Below are 13,210 nucleotides of genomic sequence, written 5' to 3' on the forward strand. Positions count from 1 at the left end.
GGGCAGAGCTTCCTGGCTTCATGACACTGGCCTGCATGTCCCCCTCTCTCCCCAGGAGCAATGGAAGTGGTTCTGGTCCGGATGTGCCGGGCTTACAATGCTGACAACCACACAGTCTTTTTCGAAGGCAAATACGGTGGCATGGAGCTGTTCCGAGCCTTGGGTGAGGGGCAGAGGGAATGAGAGAGGCGGGAGTTGGATGGCAAGCCCATCTAAAGCTTCAAGACCAGGCACCCTCTTTTCAGGGCAGATCCCCCCTGTACTCCAAACACCTAGAGGGCGAGTGGCCTCACCCACCTTGCTCATCCTTTAGTTTTCTCTCCCTCAGGCTGCAGCGAGCTCATCAGCTCCATCTTTGACTTCTCCCGCTCCCTGAGTTCCTTGCGTTTTTCTGAGGATGAGATTGCTCTCTACACGGCCCTGGTACTCATCAATGCCAGTGAGTGTCGTTGGGCTTGCCTAAGGAACAATCAGGTGGCAGGGGAGCCATGGAAATGGGTCTGGACCTTCAAATGTGGTTAAATCTGGGAAATTGCTTTAAAGAGCAGAAAGAAGATTCAGAGGAGCCTGAGAGGGGAAACACCCTCCAAGGTGGAGTTGGAGAGTGGGGAGGCAGGGAGCCGTGAGGATGAGAGGAAGTGGGCCACCTCCCAGAGACAAATTAGTTTTGCTCATGAGCTCATGTCAGCGAGTCCAATGTGGCCACACACTGGAATCACCTGGGGAGTTTTAAAAAGTGATTCTTGGGCAGCCCCGGTGGCTCAGTGGTTTAGCGCCACCTTCAGCCCAGGACGTGATCCTGGAGACCTGGGATCGAGTCCCATGTAGGGCTCCCTGCATGGAGCCTGCTTCTCCCTCTGCCTGTGTCTCTGCCTCTCTCTCTCTCTCTCTCTCTCTCTCTCTCTCTCTCTGTCTCTATGAATGAATAAATAAAATCTTTAAAAAAAATAAAAAGTGATTCTTCCCCAGACTCCACTCCCAGAGACTCTGAGGTCATTGATCTGGGGTACAGCCAGAGCACCAGGATTTTTAACAGCTTCTCCAGGTGATTGTCATGTGTCACCAGGCTCGAGAATCGCGGCTCTGTGTGAGCTGATTTTGAGACTGTGCACCATAATGGCAGGACTCTGGATCCCCACTCTGCTGGAATGGAGTGGGCTGGGCAGAGCCAGGGAAGGCTATATATTCAGAGACCCTGGAGAAGTGCTATTAACCTGAATTTACAGATCGAGATAATCTGTTGTCTGGCTCTGCCAATTTGCAGAGACCTAAACTAGAAATAAAGACTTAAAAGATGACTTCTGGCTATTTTATGGAGTCAGGGCCAAAGGTGGTTTGTCTTTTGAAGTTAGCCACAGACTGCTGCAGAGGCCCGGGTGCTGGCCTAGGAGACTTCACCAAGGCCTTCTGCTCTCTGGGCTCATCCTTGGCTAGGGGATGGAATCCCTCTCATTTTTCCCCCACAATGGAATTCTAGCATTGAATGGACTATGTGAGGTATCAGGGTACCAGGGAGAAGGCCACTTGGAGTCAGTCTTTCCCCAGTTTTCCTTGTAGACAGCTAGCCAAGCCCCAGGCCCCAGAGCTTTTCATGCTCAAACCAGGATGCACACGCACTCAGCCTAGAAGGCCGCAATCCAGCACAGATGCCCAACATGATACACCCTTCCCCCTTCCAGGAGAAGTTAATGTCCATGTTCTTTCTTGTTCTTGTGATGGTCCCACGCCTTCCTCCAGACCGTCCGGGGCTCCAAGAGAAGAGGAAAGTAGAACAGCTACAGCACAACCTGGAGCAGGCTTTTCATCACCATCTCTACAGGACTCACCGCCAAGGCATCCTGGCAAAGGTAGGATGGCAGTCCCTGAGGGGGAAGAGGTCAGGCCCTTCACCTCAGCTGGGACACTGGGGCTCTGAGGGCACAGAGGAGGAAGTACTTGAGCCCCACATCGTGCTAGAGGGCTCGTGGCAGAATGGGGAGTAAGGGGATGGGCCGGGCCGTCACCTCCATGTGGAACTTCCAGATTGAAAGTTAGGAGAATCTGGAATCGGGAGGAAGCCCCACCCGGAAATAATCTGGCTTTAATAGAGCCAATGCTCACTCAGCATCTCTTTGTACAAGGCACCATGGAACAGAAAGATACAGAGAGGTGGTCCTTGCCCCCACCCAGGGTCTTTAGTGTGGTACGAAGAAGAGGCCCATGTCCCAGTAACTCTAATACAAGGTGGTATACGGTATTAGATACGGTAGTCATACCATTAACAAGGTGACAGACATGCTGTCATCCTCAGGATAACTCAATCAATAGGACAGGTATTAAAATCTCTCTTTAGTGATGAAAAAACTTAAGTGACTTGTCCAAGTTTGCCTGATTGGTAAGTAATAGATGCAAGATTCAATGCCAGTGCTCTCCCACGGTATCCCTGCACTCCTGGTAGGTTACTTTGATAAGAGATATTGGGGAAATGTTAATGGTGGCAAAGAACAAGGGATTAAAAATAATTCAGGGTAAAAGGAGAGGGTCATACACGCAATCCTAGGGAAGGCAGCCTTTAACGTAGGCCATGAATATGTCAGATTTTAACGGACATTCATGGGGATGGGGCAGGCACTCCAGACCACGGGAACAATCAGCAAAAATAAGGAGGCAAAATAGCACATATATGTGGAATAGCTTGTGGTACATTTTGACTAAAGCATAAGATTGGGAGCTGGCATTGATTGATGAGGGCAGGGAAGGAGTAGAAGACCAGCTTGAAATTAGGTCAGGTAGCAAATCAGAGAGGACATTCAGTGCCATCTTAAAGAGTGAAGGCTTTACTTCCAGGCAATGAAGAGCTCTGAAGGCTAGAGAAATGATGTCATCAGACCTATTATTTAGACAATTTAATTTGGAACCAGCATCAAGGAACCATTTATACAATCGTTCAAGCAATGGGCCCTTGCTATGTGCCGGGCACAGTGAGTGCTAGGTGCCGAGGATAGAGAAAGGACTTATACACACCCTATGTCCTAAAGAACTTCAAGTCCAGTTGGACAGGTTGGAAGGGCAGACTGGAGCCTGGGGAAACATCTGGAAAGCAGATCTGGTTGGCTCCACCTTCAGAACACAAACCCTCCACCGTCACCCCTCTCCTTTGCCAGCTACCAGTTCTCATGTGGCCTGTTAGAGAGGTCCCTGGTCGTCCCTCCTCCGTCCTGCAGCAGCCACACAGCCCAAGTCTCCGTCCTGCTGAGCGGCAACTCTAGGTGCTATTACACAGAGGGAAGGACCCTAATCCAGGGAGAGGTAGCTAGGGAAATATTCCCAGAGGAGGGACACTTAAAAGTGAGGAAGAATTAGTCAAGCAAAGAAGAAATGGAAAGGCATTCCAGATGAGAAGGACTTCCAGAGCACGAAGGCCAAGACGCATGTGATAGAACACAACGGCCGCAGGGTCTCAGTATTATAAGGGCAGAAACTGATAGTATTTACCAGGGTTCATTTTAGGAGTAGCAGGGGTCCACTCAGAAAACATGCACCCCACCCACAGCAGCCCTCGCTTGCTTCCAGTTTCCTGAACACATTCCCCCAGCCCCCACCCACCATGGGATCTAATCCAGCCACTCCTCCAGAGCCAAGTGCAGAGGAGAAAGCAGGAGGATTTCCCTATCCAGGAAGGAGAGGATATCGGTGCTCTGGGGAGAAGGCTGGAGAACTGACCCTCCTCCCCTGTTAACCCATCTCCAGCTGCCGCCCAAGGGGAAGCTTCGGAGCCTGTGCAGCCAGCATGTGGAAAAGCTGCACACTTTCCAACATCTCCACCCCATCGTGGTCCAAGCCACTTTCCCTCCACTCTACAAGGAACTCTTCAGCACTGAAATCGAGTCACCTGAAGGGCTGTCCGAGTGACCTGGAGAACGGACTCCTTTCCCTCCCCTTGAGCCTACTGGCCCTCTTCCCTGGATCTCCTCCCACCTTCATATTTTTCTTACCTGTGCCCCGGGAGGGTGGTCTCCGCCTATTCTCTAGGGATGAGCAATTGCTGAGACTGGCTTTCTGCCCACAGGCATGCCTGGCAGTGGGCCAAGAGCCAGAGGGTGGTGATGAAGGAACACCATCTCCAGCCTCAGCGTTGTTGCATCTGCTCTCCCATGACCCTTCACCCCCAGCTTCTGAGAGGCCTGGGGTGGCACATAAGGACCTCTAGGAGGACCATGGTGTCCTCAGGACACCAGGAGAATCCAGTCGACTCTGGGCTCAGAAGCTAAGAATAGGACTTTAAAATACCTCATTGCATTTCCCTGTGGGCTTTGGCTGGGGATATGTGTCAAGCTCAGAGACTGGCAGCTGGAGCCCAGAAGGACCTGTATATAACACGAATCCAGATCTTTAGATTTTCTGCCTTCCCCCTTCCTCTCAGCTCTGCAAGGAAGTGGTTGGGCGCCCTGCCCTTTTCCCGGGGTCTAAAAAAAACTAGATATGTGGAGGATAAGGATGGGATGGGGGGATGGGGCTGGGATAATTTTTTTTTTTTTTAATGGAATTTGGGTATAGGGATAGAGTACAATGGAGGCCAAGAGCATCATAGATAGAATTAGAACTCAAGTCTCTTATGTGCACTTTAGAAATAGACTTTAGGGGTCAGCACAAATCTGATGGGAGACACACGTCCACATGCAGGTGAAACACATACTCACAAACTCAAACTGCAATTATGCATCTCTGTAGACTCATTTAATCTGACACAATTTTTGTCTTCTTTGAGGTCACAGCTCAGAGGCACTTGTGGCCTCAGGGAAAAAGTCCCGTCCTGAGGGACCCCAGAACATTTTCATGGTACACCAACCTTAGACTGGGGGATGCCCAAACTCAATCCCAGCCCCAGCTGTCTTCTAGCACAAGAAACCCCAAAAGAAGGATGTCTGCGCACTGGTCAGCCAGATGCCCCAGACAGACCCTTGGAAGAGTCCTCCTGTCATCATGGAGAAAGAAGCCAGACACAATTTCATCCCAACTCCCGCAGGGAGGAGACCAGGGAACAGGACACACACCTGTTTTTCTGGCTGGGATTGTGCCCCTGAACTTCTCTTGGCTTTACAAATCGCTGTGAGCCCTCCTCTGAGGGATAAACAGCAAGTGATGTGGGGGTGTTGTGTTCCTCTCAGGGGAGGGCTTTAGCTGGCTAAACATAAACCCCAACTTGGGCTATTCTTTATAAAATGATTTCAAAGGCCAGAGGTGTGTGTGGAAGGGGCAGGGGTGGGGTTCTTAAATCAGATTACAGACAAACAGCTCTCCTGTCTCATTCCCTTGGGGGATATCCAGGCTTCTAGCCCAGCAACACATGAATATCATAAGGATTGAAGCCCCTGCTCTGAGCAGCACTCCAGGGAGGCTGGAGCCGCTCCTCAGGAACCCTCACTGAAGGAGTCTCAAATTCAGCTCCATGGCAGATGTTCTGGACTGAGAACTTTCCCCACAAATGATACCCGTGGGAGACATTTCGATTGAGAGGCTGCACAGAATTGCCCTGCATCTGGGAGACTAAAAGACAACCCACAGGAAGGTGCTTGGTCCCAGAGCTCCCCAGAGGGGAGTCAGGATGCCCACAAGAGACCCTTTGGAGCTGCTAGCTGCCTCTACCTCCTGACCCCTCCTGAACCCCCAAAGTCTCCCTCTCGGCTCCCTCCCCTTCGCCATCCTGTAGTGGCTCTTGCTGCAGCCCTCCCTGGTTGCTTTATTTATTTATTTTGCACCAACAGGGTTGCTGCAGACTCATTCTCGCCTGGTTTAAAAAGAGAGAGAGGAAAAAAAAAAAAAAAGAAGAAATGCTTTCTGGCTCTTTTCTCTACCTCAGTCTTGGCAGCAGCAGCCACAGCAGCAACAGCAGTTACAGTGGGCAGGCGGGAGGGCAGCAGGCAGCGGGCAGGCAGCAAGGAGGGAGACTCACCCACCAGGAGGTAGAGCTCCCCCGGTGCAGCTTGAATAGGAAGGCCCCCAGCCCCGGACAGATGCAGTGTCCAACTTGATGCCCCCCCCAGCTTCTCCGGTAAGTGACCCTGCCTCCTGTCCCGAAGCTGCAGCTGCCCTTCTCGGTAACATTCTCAGAGACAAGGCCAGACTAGCAGGCTAGAGGGTTTGTGCCCCTCCTATCCCTCTTGCCAGACCTCCCCACCAACCCATGCCCCCTCCCTCCTGCCAGCCCCACTGTCCCCAGCTAGCCTTTGATCCCAGCCCTGATCCTGGCCTCAATGGACTTTGATGGGAAAACTAAAAGGTCCCAGAGGCCCCTGGGGGGAAGGACTCTAAGGAGACCTCCCTCCAGCTCCCCAGTGCTTCCTCTACCTCTGGGAAGGGTTCTCTACAATCAGTGTGGAAATTCCAGAAATCTTTCCCCCAAGAGCCTCCTCCCCATGCAGGTCCCTGTGCCTATCAGGTCTGCCTTAGAGGGGATATCCGGGTTCAGATGTGTCTCTGGACTGCCAGACAGGGACAAGAAGAAGAAAGTTTCCTGTTCTTTAAAGGGATAATGCCCCAGACCCCACCTCATTTAAAGAAAGAAGTGGCTCTGACACCCATTTCTTCCTGCAAAGTGGCATGAAGCCAGTCCTGTAGCCATGGAGACTGGCAAGGGAAGTTTGTGATTAAATTAGCCACCTTATAAATAAAGAAAAGGGGTTGTCCCCAGATCCCCCAGCCCCTGGCCCAGCAGGCTTTCAGGACTAAGAAGAAACCCACAGGAGTGGGAGGCAGGGAAGCTGGGTTACATGCTTCACTGCACTTTTGCTGAATGCAGAGCAAAAAGGATGAGCAGGAACTGCAGCGGGAATGATAAAGAGCTAGCTGTCAGATGGACTTCCCAGAACAGGCACAGGGAGGATGAGGGAGACTGGGACACATCTGTCCCTGGAGAACTCTCAGCATGCCAGAGATACCTGCTAGGCTGGGCTGGGGACCAGAGGAGCCTGGTCTGAAGCCTCTGCCTGCCCCGGGCCATCCTCTCTCATCCTAAGCCTTGGGATGGTGTCCTACATCGCTCTGCCTCTTTGATCTCCAATTTCCAACTACTACAGCAGGAGAGCCACCAGAACTGCCCTTCTGAAGGAGGGTTGCAGAGGCTAGTTCCAATCAGGATCCAAGGTTGTGATCCTCCTGGATGGGAACAAGTCAGACCATGTCTTAAACTGCCTCTCCTAAGTTTCACATGGGAGAAAATGGGGCATGTGGGAGAGGGCTGACCCTTTAGGGCCCAGGCAGCCTGAAGCCCCAAAGGCCATCTGGATCTGCAGCTACAAAGATAGCCAGGCATCCTGCTTCCCAGGGAGCATCACTTGTCTCTGGTTCCATCCCTTTAGCCCTCCCTTGCCAATTCCAGGACCTCCCCTCCCTTGTGCAATGCCTGTTGACACCAAGCCAGGAGACTTGAGGGTAAATTCACCACCCACAAGGCCCGTCTCTATAACCTCCACCAGTCCCCGTGGCCGTTCTGCTCACCTTCGTCCTGATTCTGCCCAGGCCCACAGTGCCCAGAAACCCACTTGCAGTCTACGGGCCATGCACATGGCCTCCCAGCCTTCCCACATGCAGCATGTGGAAAGTGCGGTCTCCCCCTTGCCTGTGTCTCCTTGGGTCACAAAGTCTGGCTCTAGTGTATCACTCAGGCAGCTGGATCCCAAAGGGACAAGATGGCCCTCAGATTCACACCTTGGATTAAATCAAAATACCATCAAGTAGGGAGAGAAGAGAAGCCTGAGACTGAGGACTGAGCAACAAAACTCGAAATGTGGGCATCCCCTGGGTCCCTTGCACACCCCAGTGTCATCTACAGGCGCTGCCCTGAGGGTTCTTGTGAGGGATTCAAGTGCCCCCTGCAGCCCGTGCCAGAGCTAAGGTGCCACTGGGCTTTTGTCCATGCAGGCATTTCGGGGAGATTGGATCCTACCAATTCAGGGCACCAGGCCCTGAGCTAGGCTGCAGGACGGCAGAGGGACAGTGAGTGGAGCTTGGGAGAGCAGAGCCGAATGTGTTTGGAGGACTTAATCAAGGTGAGGACCTAGCTCCAATCTGAATCCAGGGATGTGGTTCCCCCTGAGCCTTAGACAAAGCTGTAGGTGGATGGCACAGGAGGAACAAGGGTCGGCATGGGGGTGGATGGCCAACCTTGGGGAGAACAAGTATCAGGGAGAAGGAGGGACTTGAGGTATTCTTGGATCTGCAGATACAGGAAAAACCCATCCCAGGGAGACTCCGGGTTACTTCCTTGCTTCCTGTCCCATTCACATCAAGCTTTCCTCACTGAGGTCAGGCTTAACTAGGGCTCCATGAGCCAGGAAGTCCTTGGCCTATGACCCAGGCCTGGGAGCAGGAGGAAAGTAGCGGTTCCCCAAAGAGGAGGCCAAGGAGGCCCCTGAGAAGGTGGCCCACCAGAACTGCTCCTGGATGGGAACATCTGCTCCTGGGTCTGCACCCCACGTGCCAGCAATGCTGAAACAGATAGCTCAGTCTCTCGTTCCTCTAAGGAGGTCCAGGGAAGTCCAGGGTCACCAGCCTCTGAAGTCACTTTCCAAAAAGGACCATGTCATCATCTGTTCCAGGATTGAAGAGGGGATAGCTATGGCCACAGCTCCAAAGAGAGCCCGGGCCCCATGGCTCCCTCTCCTGTTCCTGTTCCTCCTGCCTGGAGGGAGCTGTGGCGGGTGCCCTGCTGTCTGTGACTGTACTTCCCAGCCCCAGGCAGTGCTCTGTGCCCATCGGCGACTGGAGACTGTGCCTGGGGGACTCCCACTGGACACTGAGCTCCTGGACCTGAGTGGGAATCACCTGTGGGGGCTTCAGCGGGGGATGCTCTCCCGCCTGGGCCTGCTCAAGGAGCTGGACCTCAGCTACAACCAGCTCTCCATCCTTGAGCCTGGAGCCTTCCACGGCCTCCAAAGCCTCCTCACCCTGAGGCTGCAGGGCAATCGACTGCGAATCATGGGGCCTGGGGTCTTCTCAGGCCTATCCGCCCTCAAGCTACTGGACCTCCGCCTCAACCAGATTGTCCTGTTCCTTGACAGAGCCTTTGGGGAGCTGGGCAGCCTCCAGCAGCTGGAGGTGGGAGATAACCACCTGGTGTTCGTGGCCCCAGGAGCCTTTGCAGGGCTGGCCAAGCTGAGTGCCCTCACACTGGAGCGCTGCAACCTCAGCACAGTGCCCGGCCTGGCCCTTGCCCGCCTCCCAGCACTGCTGACCCTAAGGCTTCGAGAACTAGATATCGGGAGGCTGCCAGCCGGGGAACTCCGGGGGCTGGGGCAGCTAAAGGAGCTGGAGATCCACCACTGGCCATGCCTGGAGGCCCTGGAGCCTGGGAGCCTGCTGGGGCTCAATCTCAGCAGCCTGGCCATCACCCGCTGCAATCTGAGCGCCGTGCCCTTCCAAGCGCTCCACCATCTGAGCTTCCTCCGGGTCCTGGATCTGTCTCAGAACCCCATCTCGGCCATTCCGGCCCGAAGGCTCAGTGCTCTGGTGCGGCTCCAGGAGCTCCGACTGTCAGGGGCATGCCTCACGTCCATCGCGGCCCATGCCTTCCACGGCTTGACCGCTTTCCATCTCCTGGACGTGGCAGACAACGCCCTGCAGACGCTGGAGGAAACAGCCTTCCCTTCTCCAGACAAACTAGTCACCCTGAGGCTGTCTGGCAACCCCCTGACCTGTGACTGCCGACTCCTCTGGCTGCTCCGGCTCCGCCGCCGCCTGGACTTTGGCACGTCGCCCCCTGCCTGTGCCGGCCCCCGGCACGTCCAGGGGAAGAGCCTGCAGGACTTCTCAGACATCCTACCTCCGGGGCACTTCACCTGCCAACCAGCCCTGATCCGAAAGTCCGGGCCGCGATGGGTCATTGCAGAGGAGGGGGGGCATGCTGTTTTTTCCTGCTCTGGAGACGGAGACCCAGCCCCCACTGTCTCCTGGATGAGGCCTCAGGGGGCTTGGCTGGGAAGGGCTGGGAGAGTGAGGGTCCTAGAGGATGGGACGCTGGAGATCCGCTCAGTGCAGCTACAGGACAGAGGGGCCTACGTCTGCATGGTCAGCAATGTCGCTGGGAATGACTCCCTGAGGACCTGGCTGGAAGTAATCCAGGTTGATCCACCAAATGGCACTCTCTCTGACTCCAACATCACCATGCCAGGGATCCCGGGGCCCTTCTTCCTGGATAGCAGAGGGGTAGCTATGGTGCTAGCAGTTGGCTTCCTTCCTTTCCTCACTTCAGTGACCCTCTGCTTTGGCCTCATTGCCCTCTGGAGCAAGGGCAAAGGCCGGGTCAAACATCACATGACCTTTGACTTTGTGGCACCTCGGCCCTCTGGGGATAAGAACTCTGGGGGTAACCGGGTCACTGCCAAGCTCTTCTGACTTTTCCTTCCACATTGGAATTCCAGCCAAGCCAGCTTCAGGTACCAAAAGGGAAGAAACTCAAGGCTCATTGGACCAGAACCTAGTCCCACATCGTGCCAGCAGCTAATGACGCCTCCCGCGAGTCTGCCTCCCCCTGCTTTTGCAGTTTGAGGGCCCCAGGGAGAAGATGTAGACCTGTAGTCAGCTCAGCCCTCCCCACCCCCCATGAAGCAGGAAACATTCTCAAGGCTCCAGTCTACTTGTTGGCACACGCTTACAATCAGCACCAATTGCCAACCACAGCTATAAGATTATTGCAGAGGTGAGGCTGCAAAGTGTTGCTTGCTTGCTTCTCAGAGTTTCTACTCCTCAACCAGGCAGGCTTCCCTCTTTTTTCTGCTCTGTCCTCTCCCCAGGCACAAGGAACTAGGGCCAAGGACCTCAGGCAAAGATGTGAGTGTGCCATGGGGGTGGTGGTACAGACTACACATCAGTGCTGTGTCTGCATGAGCCTCCAACCCCTGTTCCATCTGTCTCATCATTAAACTTGCTGCCAAATGGCCACAACAGTAGCAGCCTAAACTAAGTGTGATATCCGGAATTTTATTTCACTTTCTCCCCCTTCACTGTTAGTAAATCTCTCCCTTCCCACCTGCCCACTGAACACATATCCCAATGGGCTTGCCTAACATACAGGCTTGACACAGAAGGCCTGCCAGAGATGTTCTGGAGAGACTCCCACTCTGTTTCAATTTCAGCCTTTTCCCTGTCCTCTGCATCTCTGCAGCTGGAGGAGAGGTCCTCCACCTTCCAAGGGATCCCTCTGCAGAAATCCCTTTGTAGGACACCCAGCTCCTTCCTTCTTTCCTGTTCTTGTTGGGATCTCCCAATCACAAATCTTTGGTGCTTGGAGGAAGAGTACAAAGGGGGCTCCTAGAAAATGCCTAACAAAGGCAAGAAGCTGCAGTTGTCCTAAGAGAGAGTCCCAGAACCCAGCAGGCCCTGGGGCTTAGAGGAAACAGGCAGGAGTGGCACCGCGCACCATAGTGAAAAGCAGCAGGATCTGGCTTTCAGCAGGTGCCCTTTGTTGCCTGTTTAGTGCAGCCCAAGGGGGACGCTGACTCCAGAGAGAGGTCACTGCCTGCCAGAGACCCCAGGTACAGAGGCGTGATGGAAGAAGATGCTGACTGCCTCCGAGTGTGCTTCAAATAGAAGTCAAGGCAGAGCCAGGGAATGGAGAGGCAGCAGCCTCAGCATCGTCAGAAGGGGAGGAGTGAAAAGAGAGGAGGGGCAGGGAGGAGGGACTGAGAAGCAAGGAGTCATATGGCCCTGGGGAGCCTCTCTCTCTGCAGCAGCATCTGCTCAGTGTCCCTAGCTCCCCTCCACGCTCAAGAGCCCCCAACCACCCTTCAGTATGCAAGCATCAGGAGCTTCCTAGCGACTCCTGCTGCTCTGTCCTTGCTTAGAGGAGACTCCACTCGTTAGAAGATTCCCCAGCGCAAGCTGTCCCTGACAGGGGGGAGGAGCAGGTGCCCTCCAGCAGGCAGCCAGACTTGATCCAAAGGCAAGCTCTTCAGTGAGGCCCAGGGAAGAGATGGGGGTGGGGCCAGAGATGAGAACCCCACAGATTGGAGAGTCCAACAATCTTGAGAAAACGATATCCCTGAGCCTCCGACCCTGCCTTCACCTCCCCACACACAATTCTCTTACATCCTGGCGACCTCCCCTCTCCTTACAGGCATCCAGAAAGGTTTCCCTGGCACAGCCCTCTCCTCTCCAAAATTTTCCGGCCACAGCTTTCTAGGTGGGGGAGTCCAGTACTGGAGGTTCCTACTCTGTGGTAGCCCCTGCCCACTCTGTGGTGCAGTGAAGGGCAGAAGCAGCACTGCTGTGTGGACAGATCTCTGGGAAGCCCCCTGAGGCGGTGGGGAACAGATGATGCGCCCAGAGCAGAAGGTGCAGCTGCCCTGGTCCCAAAGTCTCCAGAGCAGCGCTGCCCAATAGAAATAGAATGTGAGTCACTCCCGTCGTTTCAAATATTCTAGTATTACGTTCAAAAAGCAAAAAACCCAGATATGATTACATTTTGACACTATATTTTATTTAACCCAGGGTACCCAAAGTATCATTTCAGCATGTTATCAGCACAAAAATTAGTAATGAAATAGTTTACATTATTTTTTCGTATTAGGTATTTGAAATCCAGTGTGTATTTTACACGTAGAGCACATCTCAATTCAATCACTGAATTTTCACCAGAAAGATCTGAGCTGTTCTTAAGCTCGATAAAATTCATTGTTAAAAGCGTATTTTCACACAGCCAAGTTGTCCCAAACATATGAAAAGTTTTCCAATAACTAGATCAAGTGTCAGTTTTAACATTTAAACTAACTTAATTAGGGCAGCCCCGCTGGCTCAGCAGTTTAGCGCTGCCTTCAGCCCAGGGCGTGATCCTGGAGACCCGGGATCGGGATCGAGTCCCACATCGGGCTCCCTGCGTGGAGCCTGTTTCTCCCTCTGCCTGTGTCTCTGCCTCTCTGTGTATCCATCATGAATAAATAAATAAAAAATCCTTTAAAAAATAATAAACTAACTTAAATTGAAATAAACTTAAAAGTCCACTCCTTGGTAGCACTAGCCATCTTTCCAGTGCTCAAAAGCCACATGTAGCCAGTACCACTCTGATGGGCAGGAGAGCTGTAGACCCTGCACCTCCAGGCATGGACAAGGGCCTCCCTGGCAGAGGCGGGCAAAGTGTCCCTTGAGAAGCACCTTCCTTTGGGGAAAACACCTGTGAAGTGACCGCCCACTACTGCCTCTTATTTTCCTTTCCACACTTTTCCCTAAGGCCCTTTGA

General features: G+C 53.4%; 2 protein-coding genes across 11 annotated transcripts in view; both read left to right on the plus strand.

The window, feature by feature from the left end:
• Positions 1-10,935, plus strand: part of RORC (RAR related orphan receptor C) — a 27,774-nt gene extending 16,839 nt beyond the window's left edge. For 9 of the 10 annotated variants that reach the window (XM_072766550.1, XM_072766552.1, XM_025983054.2 and 6 more), the window contains 4 exons: positions 56-163; positions 329-439; positions 1,738-1,847; positions 3,730-5,271. In XM_072766550.1, coding sequence (XP_072622651.1) covers positions 56-163; positions 329-439; positions 1,738-1,847; positions 3,730-3,891 — 491 coding nt within the window. In that variant the 3' untranslated portion in view covers positions 3,892-5,271. Of the gene's footprint in view, positions 1-55; positions 164-328; positions 440-1,737; positions 1,848-3,729; positions 8,028-8,576 lie in introns of those variants that run through there. The other variant, XM_072766549.1, reaches the window with a different exon arrangement.
• LINGO4 (leucine rich repeat and Ig domain containing 4) lies at positions 8,022-12,962 on the plus strand. The gene has a single exon (XM_072766553.1). The coding sequence runs from the start codon at positions 8,422-8,424 to the stop codon at positions 10,369-10,371; it is 1,950 nt and encodes a 649-aa protein (XP_072622654.1). The 5' UTR covers positions 8,022-8,421; the 3' UTR covers positions 10,372-12,962.
• Positions 12,963-13,210: the final 248 nt, after the last annotated feature.

The sequence above is a fragment of the Vulpes vulpes genome, chromosome 8 (assembly GCF_048418805.1).
Source record: "Vulpes vulpes isolate BD-2025 chromosome 8, VulVul3, whole genome shotgun sequence".
NCBI classification, from domain to species: Eukaryota; Metazoa; Chordata; class Mammalia; order Carnivora; family Canidae; genus Vulpes; species Vulpes vulpes.

Bases quoted from the DNA above. Each gene is read 5' to 3' on its own strand.
- LINGO4 (XM_072766553.1), top strand. From the start codon at position 8,422: ATGGGAACATCTGCTCCTGGGTCTGCACCCCACGTGCCAGCAATGCTG.